Source organism: Dysidea avara, chromosome 15, assembly GCF_963678975.1.
Source record: "Dysidea avara chromosome 15, odDysAvar1.4, whole genome shotgun sequence".
Lineage (NCBI taxonomy): Eukaryota > Metazoa > Porifera > Demospongiae > Dictyoceratida > Dysideidae > Dysidea > Dysidea avara.
In genome coordinates this window covers 9,867,300-9,882,182 of record NC_089286.1, presented here as the reverse complement: position 1 = coordinate 9,882,182, position 14,883 = coordinate 9,867,300, and the positions used below count along the sequence as shown (strand labels likewise).

General features: G+C 37.6%; 1 protein-coding gene across 1 annotated transcript in view; it reads right to left on the bottom strand.

Annotated features, from left to right (window-relative positions):
- The window catches only part of LOC136245266 (uncharacterized), a 248,123-nt gene that overhangs the window by 77,776 nt on the left and 155,464 nt on the right, over nucleotides 1-14,883 (bottom strand). Inside the window, exons 12-14 of the mRNA XM_066036756.1 lie at nucleotides 11,962-12,060; nucleotides 2,122-2,220; nucleotides 556-654 (exon numbers count right to left, since the gene is read on the bottom strand). Of these exons, the coding sequence (XP_065892828.1) occupies nucleotides 556-654; nucleotides 2,122-2,220; nucleotides 11,962-12,060 (297 nt within the window). The remainder of the gene's footprint in view (nucleotides 1-555; nucleotides 655-2,121; nucleotides 2,221-11,961; nucleotides 12,061-14,883) is intronic.

Sequence of the window (14,883 nt, the reverse complement as noted above, 5' to 3'; positions counted from 1 at the left end):
AGCAATATATTATTTTAATTTTAAACAGTGCTATGCAAGCCAAAAGTATTGCTGCACATTCAGAAAGGACAAGACATCAGAAAAAAGGGCTATAAGGCATAAATGTTGAGCATAATCATGAGCACAGTGGGGAAAAATTAATAACACCGCAGCATAGCATAATAGGTAAAATTAAAAGCTGGTACTTACTGACAGATGTTCAATGACAAAACTGGAGACAGCACTTCCATAATACTGTTTAACTCTTAAATGTTATCATTTGAGTTTAATGTATGTAGCAGCTACAAAGAGAAACAAAGCCAAAACTATTAAAATGTTGGAGGCACTTATTCGACATGAAGCTATTCTGAGAAAAAAACAGGAAGTTGTTTCTGTCCATTAAATAAATGTCAAGTATTGCACGTTAACTACATTTAATTTTGGTCTAATTTAAAAAAAAAAATTTATCCAAAATGTGGTGAGGCTCTGGCCTCACTGGTCACACCTACCCTGACACCCTCGTTCATCACGTGTATACATATCAAACACTTAGTCACACTAGTAGTTAACACTCACTTCATTAACAACATTAATATCAGCTCCCAAACTTATAAATTTCTCAACCACTTGAACATGACCATATCTTGAAGCCAAATGGATGGGTGTGTATCCATACTGTAAGAAATAACATATGATATTATCATCACTATCAGGTCATCTCATTATCACCAAACACATGTACACATATCTGTGAACACATCTACAAAATTGTGTACACATAATGAAATAAAACTTGAGAAGTGTAAAGTTACACTAAGAGGTGTATTATTAAAAGATGATTTCATTACAATTACATGTTGAGTTATGATTAAGTGCTAACATCATTGCATAGGATCATTAAGTATGATAGTACTGTATATTAATAAGGATCATGTGGGTGTGCACACTCGCACAAAACAAAATTTATTTATTTATTTATTCATTTATTAATTTACAGATCATTTATAGAACTTTGCGTGGGCGAAATCAAAGGAAAAAGTGCACTTTAAATTTCATAAAGTACACTTTAGGGCAAACAGTGCTTTATTGCACTGCAAAGAGTGCTTTATTCGTACAATAAAGCACATTATGCGTGCAATAAAGCATTCATTGTGGGCAATAAAGCACAGTTGCCCACGTGCTTTAGGTACAGGCTAATAGTCCGCGGCATTCACACCAGAACAACTAATCACTCAAGCCAGTGAAGGCTGATAGCCCTCGCTGCGCTGAGTGGTCAATCATCCCAGCCAATACGAGTTCTACCACTGGATTGCTTTTAAAGACATACCTAAATGCTTCGATGATGGGTGGGAGAAGGTAACGTTGCTGTTATGTTTGTTAATGTAAACGGACAAATCCTGGAGATATCATGGAAATACTTCACAATGTTCACAATAGAATTGATTGTGGGATGTGACAAAAACTTGCCAAAATATGCGATGAACGTCTACTATGCCAAACTATGGTGAGCTATACGTGAGTTACTTTTTAAAACTAGTTTGTGTGCATTCAGGCTGCTAATAATTCGTACAACGCATGTTAATTACGAGCCCTAGTATGGTGAAGCTACACAACTAGAAAGTTCCATAAATCATTTAAACCATTGCCTTGCTTGTGCGATCTGAACAATAAAGCACTCGGCGCTTGGCTTCAATGGTAATAAAGCACTCAGTTTCGCCTCGTGCTTTATAAGTATCTCGGCCGCAGACCTGGTGCATTATTTTTCATATAACAATTGCGGCAATGCTTTAACATATAGTCAACACATGTACAAGCACATTAGACAAATCAAGGGAGATAATTACAAGATCTGAAGGTCAACTGGCAACTACTGCCAGCTGCTGTATTAACCAGAAACCAGCCTCAAAATCTACTTTCACTGTACCTTGGCAATGTTGGTGAGGTATAACCAAGCTCAAACTACAGTGTAACCTAAAATGCTTCCAATAAGCTGCTATTAAGTTATATATTTAGTGAAATTTTATGCTAACGACAAGTAACATTTCAAGGACATTTCATACTGTGCATACCAACAGTTAAAGTAGTCACTTCATCTTGTGTATACATATCAAACACTTAGTCACACTAGTAGTTAACACTTACTTTATTAACAACATTAACATCAACTCCCAAACTTATTAATTTCTCAACCACTTCAACATGACCACATCTTAAAGCCAAATGGATGGGTGTGTCTCCATACTGTAAGAAATAACATATGATATTATCATCACTATCAGGTCATCTCATCAACACCAAACACATGTACACATATCTGTGAGTATCATGTTCCATGGTAGTGGTTCATAATAGAGATCACCTTTTTTCAAAAATCCTAATAGAACACTTACCTATACACCACCTAAAAACATCTTCTAACTTCAAAAGAAACCATATAAATTAATTTAGAAAAACTTTACGTCTACTAGCAAATATGAAGTCTGATAAAAGTAGTTTTTTCTAAAGAACTGAAATCTGCTATTTTGAGCATTTTGTTCATGCTCTTTTTATTATTATTATCTAATCCAAAATAGCCAAGCTGTAAAAAGAGTGTGGCCCTCAAAAAGGCTATGGTGAAAAAAAGATGTGAAATCCAAGGTGGCACCAAGAAATGACTGTGATGGTAGGTTATAGTAAAAAAAATTAATAATGACAATTCAGGTGAAATTGGTGCCACTTAGTCTTGGTGCCAAATTCACTTGAATTGTCATTATTAAAATTTTTACCATTAACCTACTGTACCATCACAGCCATTCCATGGTCACATCTTTTTTCACTTTGGCTTTTTTGGTGGCCGCACTCTTTTTTTACAGCTTGGCTGTTTTGGATTAGATATCACTTCTTTTTGTAATTGTATATGGCCATAGACTAGCTTTGGGGCTTTTTAAACCTATCTTCTTTTGTCTTTACCACAGGAAAAAGAAAAGGATTTGAAGCAGATTTTTAATATAAACTATTTTTGATTTTATCAGTAATTATATTACATGCCGATTCTTCCCTACAGGATAACTTCTTTCTAGCTGATTTCTCTACAGGGTAACTTGCTGAATTCTATACAGGTGATTTGTTTCTAGCTGATCTCTCTACAGGGATACTTTGTCTGGCTGATCTCTCTACAGGGTGATTTGTTTTTGCAGCTGAACTCTCTACAGGCTACTGGTTTCTGGCTGATCTCTCTACAGAGTAACTTGTTTGCAAATAAACTCTCCACAGGGTGATTTCTTTGTAGCTGAACTCTCTACAGGGCAACTTGTTTTTAGCTGAACTCTCTACAGGGTGACTTGTTTGTGGCTGGACTCTCTACAAGATGACCTGTTTCTATCTGAACTCTTTACAGAGTGGTTTCTTTGTAGCTGAACTTTCTACAAGGTGACTTCTTCTAGATGATCTCTCTACAGGGTGAGTTTTCTAGCTGACTCTCTACAGGATGATCTGTTTGTAGTTGAAATGTCTACAGGGTGCTTTTCTTGTAGCTGAACTCTCTACAACGTGATTCTGCTAACTGATCTATCTACAGGGTAACTTGTTTCTAGCTGAAATCTCTTCACGGTGAATGCTCTATTAGAGTATCTCAATCTCACACTTGCTACACAGAGTTAAATTACGTGTTATAACTCTGTTGCTTTAACTCTGATTCTTCTCAACTATTGAAGGGCCTTTCTAAGCTGATTAATCCATCTGTACATCGATTTTCAAATCATTCCACAGAGCAGTTTGTCTGGTAGGCATGGCAAGTATTCATTTTATTATTAGCTAATCTCGATCGCATAATTGTTACACACTGTTAGTTTTTTCATTGTATCTTTGTGGTATTTAGCTCGATTTCTTTAAAACCATAAAAGGTTTGAGGTTCAATAGTTAACCTATCTACGTACCAATTATCAGCTTCTTCCCATAAGCGATTTACCCTGTAGGCGTGACAACATATTGGTGTTATTTTTTGTGAATAATTGCTAACGACTCCTTGACTGCTTATCGTATTCCAGCCAAACTTGGTACCAAGATGTGCCTATACACTCACTTTCTGAGTGCCAATGTTCAAGGAAATCGGATATCACATTCGCATTTTATGGCAGTTTTGTAAGTGTGCAAGATCAATGAATGGCAAAGTGAAAATTTGCTTCAAAGTGGATGTTATGCATTTTTAAAAATAGACGATGGACATGAAGAAACACTTACATAACATGAAAGGCTATGTAGATTTTATCCACACTAACAAGTTCATTTGGAAACGTTATATCATAACCTATATTTTAACCACAGTATATTAAGTTTATACCAGAGCAGCAATGTTGTTGTGTACCACTGTGTAGTATTTGAGTGTATTATTGAAAGCTTCATTACAATTACATGTTGAGTTTGATCAATGCCTAAACATATTAGGTACTTGGACATCAAAGAGTTAATCAAATGTGATAATAATCTGAAGTGATTTATTGTTAATTGCAGGTATACATGTGCTAAATTAGAATTAAATTTACACGTCAGATGATGATCCACATTGTTAAGCACTTTTTAATGATCCTTACTAGCTTGTAAAATTATTATGCACCTATAAATATCATACCCCACCCCCAATTCCCAGGTAGGGTAGGGGAATACAAGGGATTTGACAAAGTCCAGTGCCAGTACTAGAGCTAAGAAGTTAGTCAAAACCCTACTATGTCCCCACGTCTAAAGATCCAGGGGTTTCTATAGGGGATTTGATTTACCTATTAAACACTTTTTGGTTCAACAAAACTGCCACTGTCAAAAGCCCCAAGATGTAGATGTCAAATCCCCAGTAGGTGTATGGGGATCCCCGGGGTTGGGGGTGGGGCTTGACATTGATACGTGCATTACTAACACCAATGTTGCAGTCCACTTGTCTGCACTAGATGTGCTGAACATCAGAAAAGAACTAATCACATTTTGGACAGATAGTACAAGTGTTTTATGGTGAGAAGTAGGCACTTCAAATCATTTGTAGCAAATAGCTACAAACACTGAAAAATGGAGATATGTGCCAACAAAGGAAAACCTAGCTGATTATTTGACATGAGGTGCTATACATTAACAGAGTTGACTCAACTGAAGGGAAGGATCTGCATTTCTCTCTGATAGCCAGGATCATTGGACATCTCTTGGGAATGGTATCATCACCAAAGATCAAAGAGAGCTTAAAACAAACATTACAAAGAGCTCACAGGTAAGTGTGGAAACTTTATTAGCATTTACAGCTGTTTCAACTGTAGCAAAAGAAGAGTGTTGAAGGCTGCAACCTGAATGGTATTAAAGCTGGAGAAAGCTAGTTAGAGTAAAGGCATGGACATTCAATTCATCATTAATAGTAAGCGAGTTAATGAGATGATGGAAGCTGAATTAAGTTCAGAAGAGATGGTTGATGCAGAAAATTATTCAAATGAGCTAAACGGAATGTTTCAAGGATGAGTATTTATCATTGACCAAGCAAAAGGAGATTCCAAGTAATAGTAAGTTAATGTGTTTGTTGGATGGTGATAGTGTGATGTGATCTGATGGGCGGCTGACTTATGCAGAGTTTCTACCTTACGATGTGAGGTATCCAATAATTTTGCCAAGAAAGTATTGGGTTCCTAAGTAAATTGTAAAGCACAACCAAACCATAATTCTGGTACTAACCAAACCTCATCTCATTGTCTACCAGATTTGGATAATTGCTGAAAGGGAGAAAATTATAGAATGGGAAAGAGAATGTATGATGTGTAAAAGGTAGTATACTTAGAAATGGCGTATGGACTTGATGTAGATTCCCTTTTAAATGCCTTACAGAGAATGATAAACAGAAGAGGTGTACCAAACTTATCTGATAATGGAACAAATTTTGTTGTTGCCAACAGAGAGCTGTGTGAGTCAATTTGCAACGATCCAAGAATTCAATCCAGTATATCAAATTTGGGGATTAAGTAGACATTTAATTTGCCATATGCACCACATTTTGGTGGGGCCTTAGAGATCGTGATTAAGGCAGCAAAAAGAGCAGTTACAGCCACACTAAGCAGAGCCAATGTTGATGATGAAGAGTTGTTAACAGCATTTTGTGGAGCTGAGGCATTGATAAATTGAAGACCTTCAACTTACCAGTCTGCAAATGTGAATGATGATTTGCCACTAACACCAAACCATTTTCTGAATGGTCAAATGGGAGGTCAGTTTGCACCTGAAGTGATCAATGAGATTGATTATGACCCTAAAATATGGTGGTGACAAATTCAGGATTTTGTCTGACATTTATGGCATTGATGGTTGAAAGAATGAATCCAAAGTTTAAGTCTCAGACAAAAATGGCTAAAGATAAAGAAAGATATAAAGCCTGGAGATTGTGTTTAATGATTACACATAAAACGCATTATAGACAATGGTTGTTAGGGTGAATGCTAGAAGTCTATAAAGGAAAGGATGACCATGTAAGATCTGTAGTTGACGATGGGCGATATTTGAGACTTATTGTCAAAGTGTGTCCACTGGAATTAGAAATACACATATGTAGATACAGTGGCGGATCCAGGGGGAGGGGGCACAGGGGCACGTGCCCCCCCTATTCAAAAAATTGCATACAAGATCGAGATACTTTAATAGAGCAGTCAATTACTCTAATAAAGCAGTCACAGTGTTCATGAGGCAGTGTAGCTTACCTATGAAGCTATAAGACACCCTTGTTCATCATGTGTATACATATCAAACACTTATTCACACTAGTAGTTGGCACTTACTTTATTAACAACATTAACATCAGCTCCCAAACTTATTAATTTATTATAATTATTAATTTCTCTAGGCCCGGGGCAAATACAACCAAGTACAATCACCAACGGGACAACCTACAAATGGGGCATGCACAAACAGTGCATGGCCAACACAGTGTTTGCAGGTAGAAAAGATGCACAGAAATACAATTCTAGAGGATAAACTGACTGGTACATAACCTAAAGGGATGCATTAGTATGTAATTACAACCAGTGATTATCCGACCATGGAGATGTGAGAATGTGAGATTGCACTTTAAATTGTGAGAATCATGGTATTGAATCTGACACCTACAAGTAGTAGAGCTTAAACATTCAACAAATACATATTACATTAATTTTATGCAATTGTACACAATTTGTGTTACATGATAATTATGTTTAATTGAGGATGGATTAGAGCGCTGGATTAAGACATGGCTGGAGTTGCCAAGAACAGACCACGGTAAGATTGGGATAAAAGCAGAGTATTTCAACTTTCACTTACAACTGAAATCTGAGTTATGTACATATTTAACAACAGCTGAGTAATTTGTACTAAAATGATCACATGATGCTGATGATATACTGCAAGACCAAAAAAAAAAAGGAGAACAAACGTGGCTGTAATGCAATACTAGAATTTCATGGATACGACAGTGTGCACAAGTATGTGTAACATTACTGATGGCGGCAGACTGTAGCTACATATAATAATAGCAGTTAATAGCAAGCACAACCATGCACACAGCAATAAGGCCACATTTTGTGCATGTTGTGTTTGCTCTCTCCATCAGCATTCAGTACATGGGATGCAATTTGGCAGTGAATATTTATGTAGTTTTCTCAGGGCCCACATCAGTGATCAGTCTGGGCACTCCTGGCACCAAAAGGCTTCAGGTGGAGAGCTATGCATCATCACACAAACTTACCAGCTGGAAACTGCACCTTCTTCGCACAATGGCCTACCAGGTGAGGTTTTCTCCACAAGAGAAGGTACCCTAGTTACACGAGACTAAAGAAACAAGACTATCAAAGTGTTTTAACCAACACAAACTAACCCCCAGCGATTAGCAGCAACTTCCAATCATGCTGTTTATTAAGCAGGCATACCAACCACTCGTCTTCCAATCGAAATAGTCGCTGTCACCCACTTTCAAACACAAATAAACAGTAGTTCGCTTGTCTAGTGGGCATCACGTGCTAACTGTTTTGATCGGTGTTAAATAGAATCGTCATACGTTTCTATCACCTCCATGAAAACACCTGCCCATTATACAATTGTTTCTTTGTTCAACATGGATTCTATTCCCAGTGAGTGCAAAGCCTTAAGCCTTGTAGTTTTCTCAAACATTATTTATTTATTTACTCATTATTAATGACATAATTTTAACTGCATTTCGTATTATCTTTAGTACTTGGTTGTATAATTAAGGCTGAACAACACCTTCACAATACCATCCTGGTGCCTTGCAGCATTGGCTAGATATAACTTAGACTTGTTTGTTAATATTTTGTAACATTACAATGAAAAAAACAATACAACACTCATGAGGTTATACAAAACAAATGTCACTGTACTAATTACTAATAAGCAGTTACTAGTTTTCGACTACAATGTGACCTGGCCTGCGAAAATAGGTCAATTAGACACAGAAAATTTACTAAACTTTCTGACTTGTAACATTTTATGCCGTTATCCCATGATCATGCAATTTTTCAACTCATATTAAACATTTAAATAAAGTTTAAGTTATTAAACACAGTTAATGTTGTGAAGCGTAGGCTGCGCAAGTACCCAAAATATTAGCATGCAACAGTGGGCTCTAATAAGAACAACACATGCACAACACAGTGAGCAGAACACGTTGGCAGTAATTCATACCTGTTGTATCAAATCTTGCCAGTTACAGTGGCTTTAAATCTTCAAGATGAATACTCGTAGTTCTCGCCGGCTGAGGAAAGGGAAGGTCGTCGTCTTTGGGAAGGTTGACTGCTGGATTGAGCAAGCGAAGAGCTTTGTCACGCCGGAGGAAGGGCCGCCTCAAGGAACAAGTATTCCGGAAAGGAGGACGACGCGACAAGATGCGATATTACAATGCTAGTAGCCGCCTTCAGGGTCGTTTCTACAAGTCGCTTACCTTGGCCCACGCACAGTGTCACTGTCGCCTGGGACAGCTCCGATGCCGCTGGACACAATACCAATAGTAACTACAGCTCCACCTCATACCATAGCCAGTTCGTCGGATGCCACCTAATCAAACAAAAATGCAGGGAGATCGCGTGGTGGGCATCAATCAGAATCTTCGGGGACAAACACCCCGACTATCGCGAAATGGCCTCAGACATGATGCTGCATTAGGTAAGCAACAGTATAACACCAGGATAGAGACGCTTCTCTGCTCTAAACTCTTTCATTACCCAAGCATCAATAAACCAAAAGTACTTCCTACTTTGGCCCCGCTGGAATTACATAACCTTGCCTAGGTTATATACCATGGCAGATGAGGCCCCTCGCACTTACCAACCCCCCTTCTCAATCAATGGATTGCTGGAGGTGAAGAATGAAGATCCGAGGAACAGAGCACATAAATAGGTGAGTGGTAGCATAACTAAACATTAATTGGCTATTTAATACAAGTTACAGAATATCAATAATCTAGTCCAGAACAAAGATATGACTTGTTGTGTGATGAGGTGCAGTTTGTGACCACATGCCCCGGTTTTGCAGGCCCAGTCATATATGTTCTGTCCATTATACATCACTTCACATGAAGAACAATACATGAAACTAGCCTAGAATCAATCTGATTACTTGCTAAAAGTTATTGAAACTTTTTCCATCCAGGCTTTTGAAGGCTGCACCATTTTTATACAGTTTGCATGGATAAATCATATGGTGGAACAAAAAACCTGTTTTATCGTAGTCTGATGTCATGTAAAGCCTACATGCAGGCCTCTTGCAAATCTCCAACATAGAGTGAGCATGACCTGGGAATTGAATGTGGCCTGGTGTATCTTGGGAAACAGTGTTGTCCTATTAGCTGTAGACACACATGCGGTGCAGTATAGTATGGATTAGATCAAAGTTCTGTTTCTAACACTACGTGTTCATGGGTCACTAAAAATCAGCCACTACACAGACATTGATAAATCCAGATATATTGTAAACATCTAATGTTGTCACTATGGAAAGTTGACCAAAATATGGCTCTTGCAAACTCTTCAGAGAACTGCGTAAATGCTTCATCCTGAAGTGATGCTAGCAACAAATAGACTAACTACTAACAACACACTGCTTGCCATCTGACGTCATTATCGACTGTAAATGACTAAAAACCGCAACACGGACATTTTAGTGTGTGACTAAAATTGTTTCCAATCCCATCATAAAGTACACTGTCATCACTTGAAGACAAAACCCATATATAGATAAACCTTTCCCATATTTAGTGCACATGGGCTAAAGTGGAAATTATCAGATGATGATCCCAATTGTTTAAGATGATCTTTATTAAATTCCTAACACTTGTTACATGTTTAGCAAGGTGAAAAAAGTGGTATCATGTGTGTTGTGGATAAAGAGGGAAATGGCTACACTACAAGTGTAAGCATGTCAAACTAGGGAAAAGATTGCTCCTTTCCGAGAAATTTTGGGATTTGGAAGCAATTCTGCTGACTGACATTACCAGTGAAAGATTTAGATGGCAAACTGAAACATATAGTTGACTGCTCTATTAGAGTTATTGCATTCACTGCTCTATTTATTAGAGTATAGTGATCAGTGATCTGGCCAAACCAGACCAGCTAACTATGGCCTGGAGTTACTTCACTATCATACAGTATGATAGTACAGTATATTAGGGATCATGAAGGCTTGGGCTTTTCTGGCCAAAACATCACACTAAATTCAGCCTCACAATACCTACATGGCATCTCGGCAGTATTGGATAGGTATAACCAAGCCAAAAAGTGCCATCAGTATGACCTGAAAGTGTTATCATGATTTACAGAGAGAGTTTGTAGTATGGTGAGTGGGCAGATCAAAGGCTGCCGCCAATGTTACAAATCAGTTGTAAACTGGTTTACAAATAATTGTAACATGGCTAAGTACGTACCCCTTTTAGCCACACAGTCTGGGCCATGGCCACTAATTAGTTCAAAGACTTCAAATGAAACCAAACAACAGAACAACACAGGAAGTCACAATACAAGGCTAACACATCAAGGACTGACAAGGAGGTAAATTACTCTTGAACATATGTATACACAACACTGCACTCGTCTGAATGATTGGAAAGCAGTACAACAGCTGGGCTCAGTCGCTATATGTATACCACATGCTCATTTATCAATAAATTAAGCTAACTAAGGTTATTATAGTGCTGCACCACTCAACAATCAATATCAGACACTTCAGCTACACCTGTCTAAATGACGCGAAGCAGTACAATGGCTGGAGTGATTGGCATCGATGATGGCACTTTGAACTCGTGCATAACAAATGTGCTACCAATGAATAAACTAGCTAACAATGAATTAACTAACCACCAAGATAATAATTAGTCAGTAAAACTGTTCCTTGTACACAGCACTCAGTGGTAGCCAATATTAGCCTTGCAATTTTTTGTTCCTTCTGTGCTACAAATGGGTGCCTTTGATCTGCGCATGCCCCATACACAAAACAGTTAGAATACACCGATTCAGTTTGTATCTGAATTGTAAACAACTTCACCCTCAGGTCTGCGGCCCTCGGGTGTCGTGTTTACAAATCAGATACAAACCTCATGGGTGTGGTACAACTATTACATGTGTACCCTGTTGTGTACATCACATATACATGTATGACAATGCAAGGTCGTAGTTGAATAAATTTAAGGGCAAGTCAGCTACAGCTGTCTGGTGATGGTGCTAGTGGCAATCCTGGTTATAGTGCTAAATATTGTACGTACACTCTCATGGACTATGCCACAGATCTCATCCTAAAGTGGGAATTATCAGATGATGATTCCCATTGTTTAAGATGATCTTTACTAAATTACTAACACTTGTTACATGTTTAACTACGCAAGGGAATGATTGTTAAGGAATTTGAAAATGTACACTAATAGTAGTAGATTACAGAACAATTAAGTGAAATAGTCACTTCATCATTTGTATACATGTCAAACACTTAGTCACACTAGTAGTTAACACTTACTTTATCAACGACATTAACATCAGCTCCCAAACTTATTAATTTCTCAACCACTTCAACATGACCACGTCTTAAAGCCAAATGGATGGGTGTGTCTCTATCCTGTAAGAAATTACATATGATATTATCACCACTACCAGGTCATCTCATCAACACCAAACACATGTACACATATCTGTGAGTACATCTATAAAATTGTGTACACATAATGAAACAAAACTTGATAGGTGTAAAGTTACACCAAGACTAATCTATAAAACTAGTCAATGTTATGATTAGTATTTCTTAACTCAGAAGTCTTACCTGTACTAATATTTAGTCGTCATAAACTTTGTTTATTATAAACCATAAAGCACATGTTTGTATTGGTTACTACAGTGATCACAATATACAACATTTCCAATCAGAGACATTTAATACTGTACACACCAAACATGTTAAACATTAGGGTTTAAAATGTGGCACAGTGTCCTCAAGATGGTTCAGTTGTACGTATATCGGTGTATTGTATCGGTTTTCAGCAGCAATATTGGCTATAACTGATATAGTAGCAATTTCTATATCGGCCACCGATACGACATGTATCGGTATATCGGTACACCTCTACTATAGTGACGTTCACTTCACAAGATAAGTCAGGTATGATTGCTCTCAGAACAATTTCAGTGCATCTGAAGAATGGTGGTAGAAAGGTTAATGTATTACTAGTACAAAATATATCAATTCTGATGTGGCAGCAGAACTTGGCCTAAAGGAACATCTCAAAAAGGTGAATGTTAGTGTTCTCAATGGCCAAATTGAAACTACACCAGTAGTGTGTGGCACTGAGAGCTTAAATGGTAAGTCTAGGTTAACTTTTATAGACTTTACTGTAGAGAGGGTCAAAGGTGATATGAAGACCATGGATTGGAATGCATGTGCCAGAGATTGGCCCCACTTACAACACTTGGGGTTTCCCAAATTAGGGTCACATTTAACTGTTGATGTTTTGATAAGAATGGATTGTGTATATTTACACTATTCTGTAAGAGACATTCGCAGTGCACTTGGACAACAAATAGCACAGTTGACACCATTAGGATAGACATGTATTGGTGTTGTAGGGAATGATATACGTACATGCTAATATCAGTATGAATTTTGCTCCCACTTACCTTTCTACAAGTGTTGGAGACATAGAAAAGGTCAATGTATTGCTTATGTATTAAATACATAAAAATAACATGCACACAAACCTTTCTTGGACTGCTAACTTTAGAACATTCGCTAACAAACTAAACCAGAAAGTACTGAACTTCAGAGTGCTTCAATTAGAATAGATGCCATGTGCTCTGTGTGCACATGCTCAATTCATGTTTTCTTGTTATTGTGTAGTTGTTTTCTTGTCCATTTGTTCACTGTTGTCTTTAAAAAAATGGAAGACTGATGCTGATTTAACTAAATAATATGCATTATGGCATCCATATTATAAATTGTTGCTACGGCTACCACGAACAAAACTGCAAGCGCCTCCATATCCAAAAATGTTCGTTAGGAGTTAGTCTACATGTGTACCAATTTTGGTGCTTTTATCAAAAAGTGCACAATAGGTTTGATATGTTGGACTATGCTGCTGTACTACATAGCACATGACAGTGCAACCAAAATTTCAGCTCTGCTATCTTAAAATATTCTGGGGCTTATCCTTCTAAGGAAGCACCAGGAATATCCGCTTCCATCAACTTGGAAGCCATAATTGCAACTATTCACAATAATTAATACTTGTAGGCCTCAATTGTGGTTTCCATGGTTTTATGAAGAGGGCGTGGTTTTGCAAAGCATCTATTAAGCAGCTACCTGCACATTACAGCCAAGAAATTTTGGCCCTGTGGTAAATGGCTTAGACAGGTTCCACTGTTCATACATCAACTGTATCATGATGAAACTACTTATAGATATAGCAATCTAATCCAAAACAGCCAAGCTGTAAAAAAAGTGTGCGGCCCTCAAAAAGGCTATGGTGAAAAAAGATGTGAAATCCAAGATGGCGGCCAAGAAATGGCTGTGATGGTAGGTTAATGGTAAAAATTTAATAACGACAATTCAAGTGAATTTTGTGCCAATTGACCAAGCGGCACCAAAATTCACCTGAATTGTTGTTATTAAAATTTTTACCATTAACCTACCATCACAGCCATTTCTTGGCCGCCACTTTGGATTTCACATCTTTTTTTACCATAGCCTTTTTGAGGGTCGCATACTTTTTTTACAGCTTGGCTGTTTTGGATTAGATTTCACTTCTTTTTGTATTTGCATACCCCAATAGGCCGGCTTTGAGACTTTTTAACCTATATTTTTTTCTTTGCCACAGGAATAAGAAAAGATGAAGCAGATGTACTTTAGATATTTCTGATTTTATCAGTAAATGTACAAATTATATAAATAATACATATATTTATCACATAACTCTCCATGGTGGTTTCTTTGTAACTGAACACTCTACAACGTGACTTCTTCTAGCTGATCTCTCTACAGGGTGACTTGTTTCTAGCTGATCTCTCTATAGGGTACTTGCATTGTTTGTGGCTGAACTCTCTACAGCGTTATTTTTTTGTAGCCGGACTCTTTACAAAGCAACTTCTTCTAACTGATCTCTCTACAGAATGACTTGTTTCTAGCTGAACTCTCCACCAGGTGATCTGATTTCTCTACAGAGTGACTTGTTTCTAGCTGAACTCTCCACCAGGTGATCTGTTTGTAGCTGAACTCTTTACATGGTGACTGGTTTCTAGCTGACCTATCTAAAGGGTAAATTATTTCTAGCTGATCTCTGTACAGGGTGACTTGTTTCTAGCTGATCTATCTACAGGGTAAATTATTTCTAGCTGATCTATTACAGGGTGACTTGTTTCTAGCTGATCTAACTGGGTGATTTGTTGTAGATTG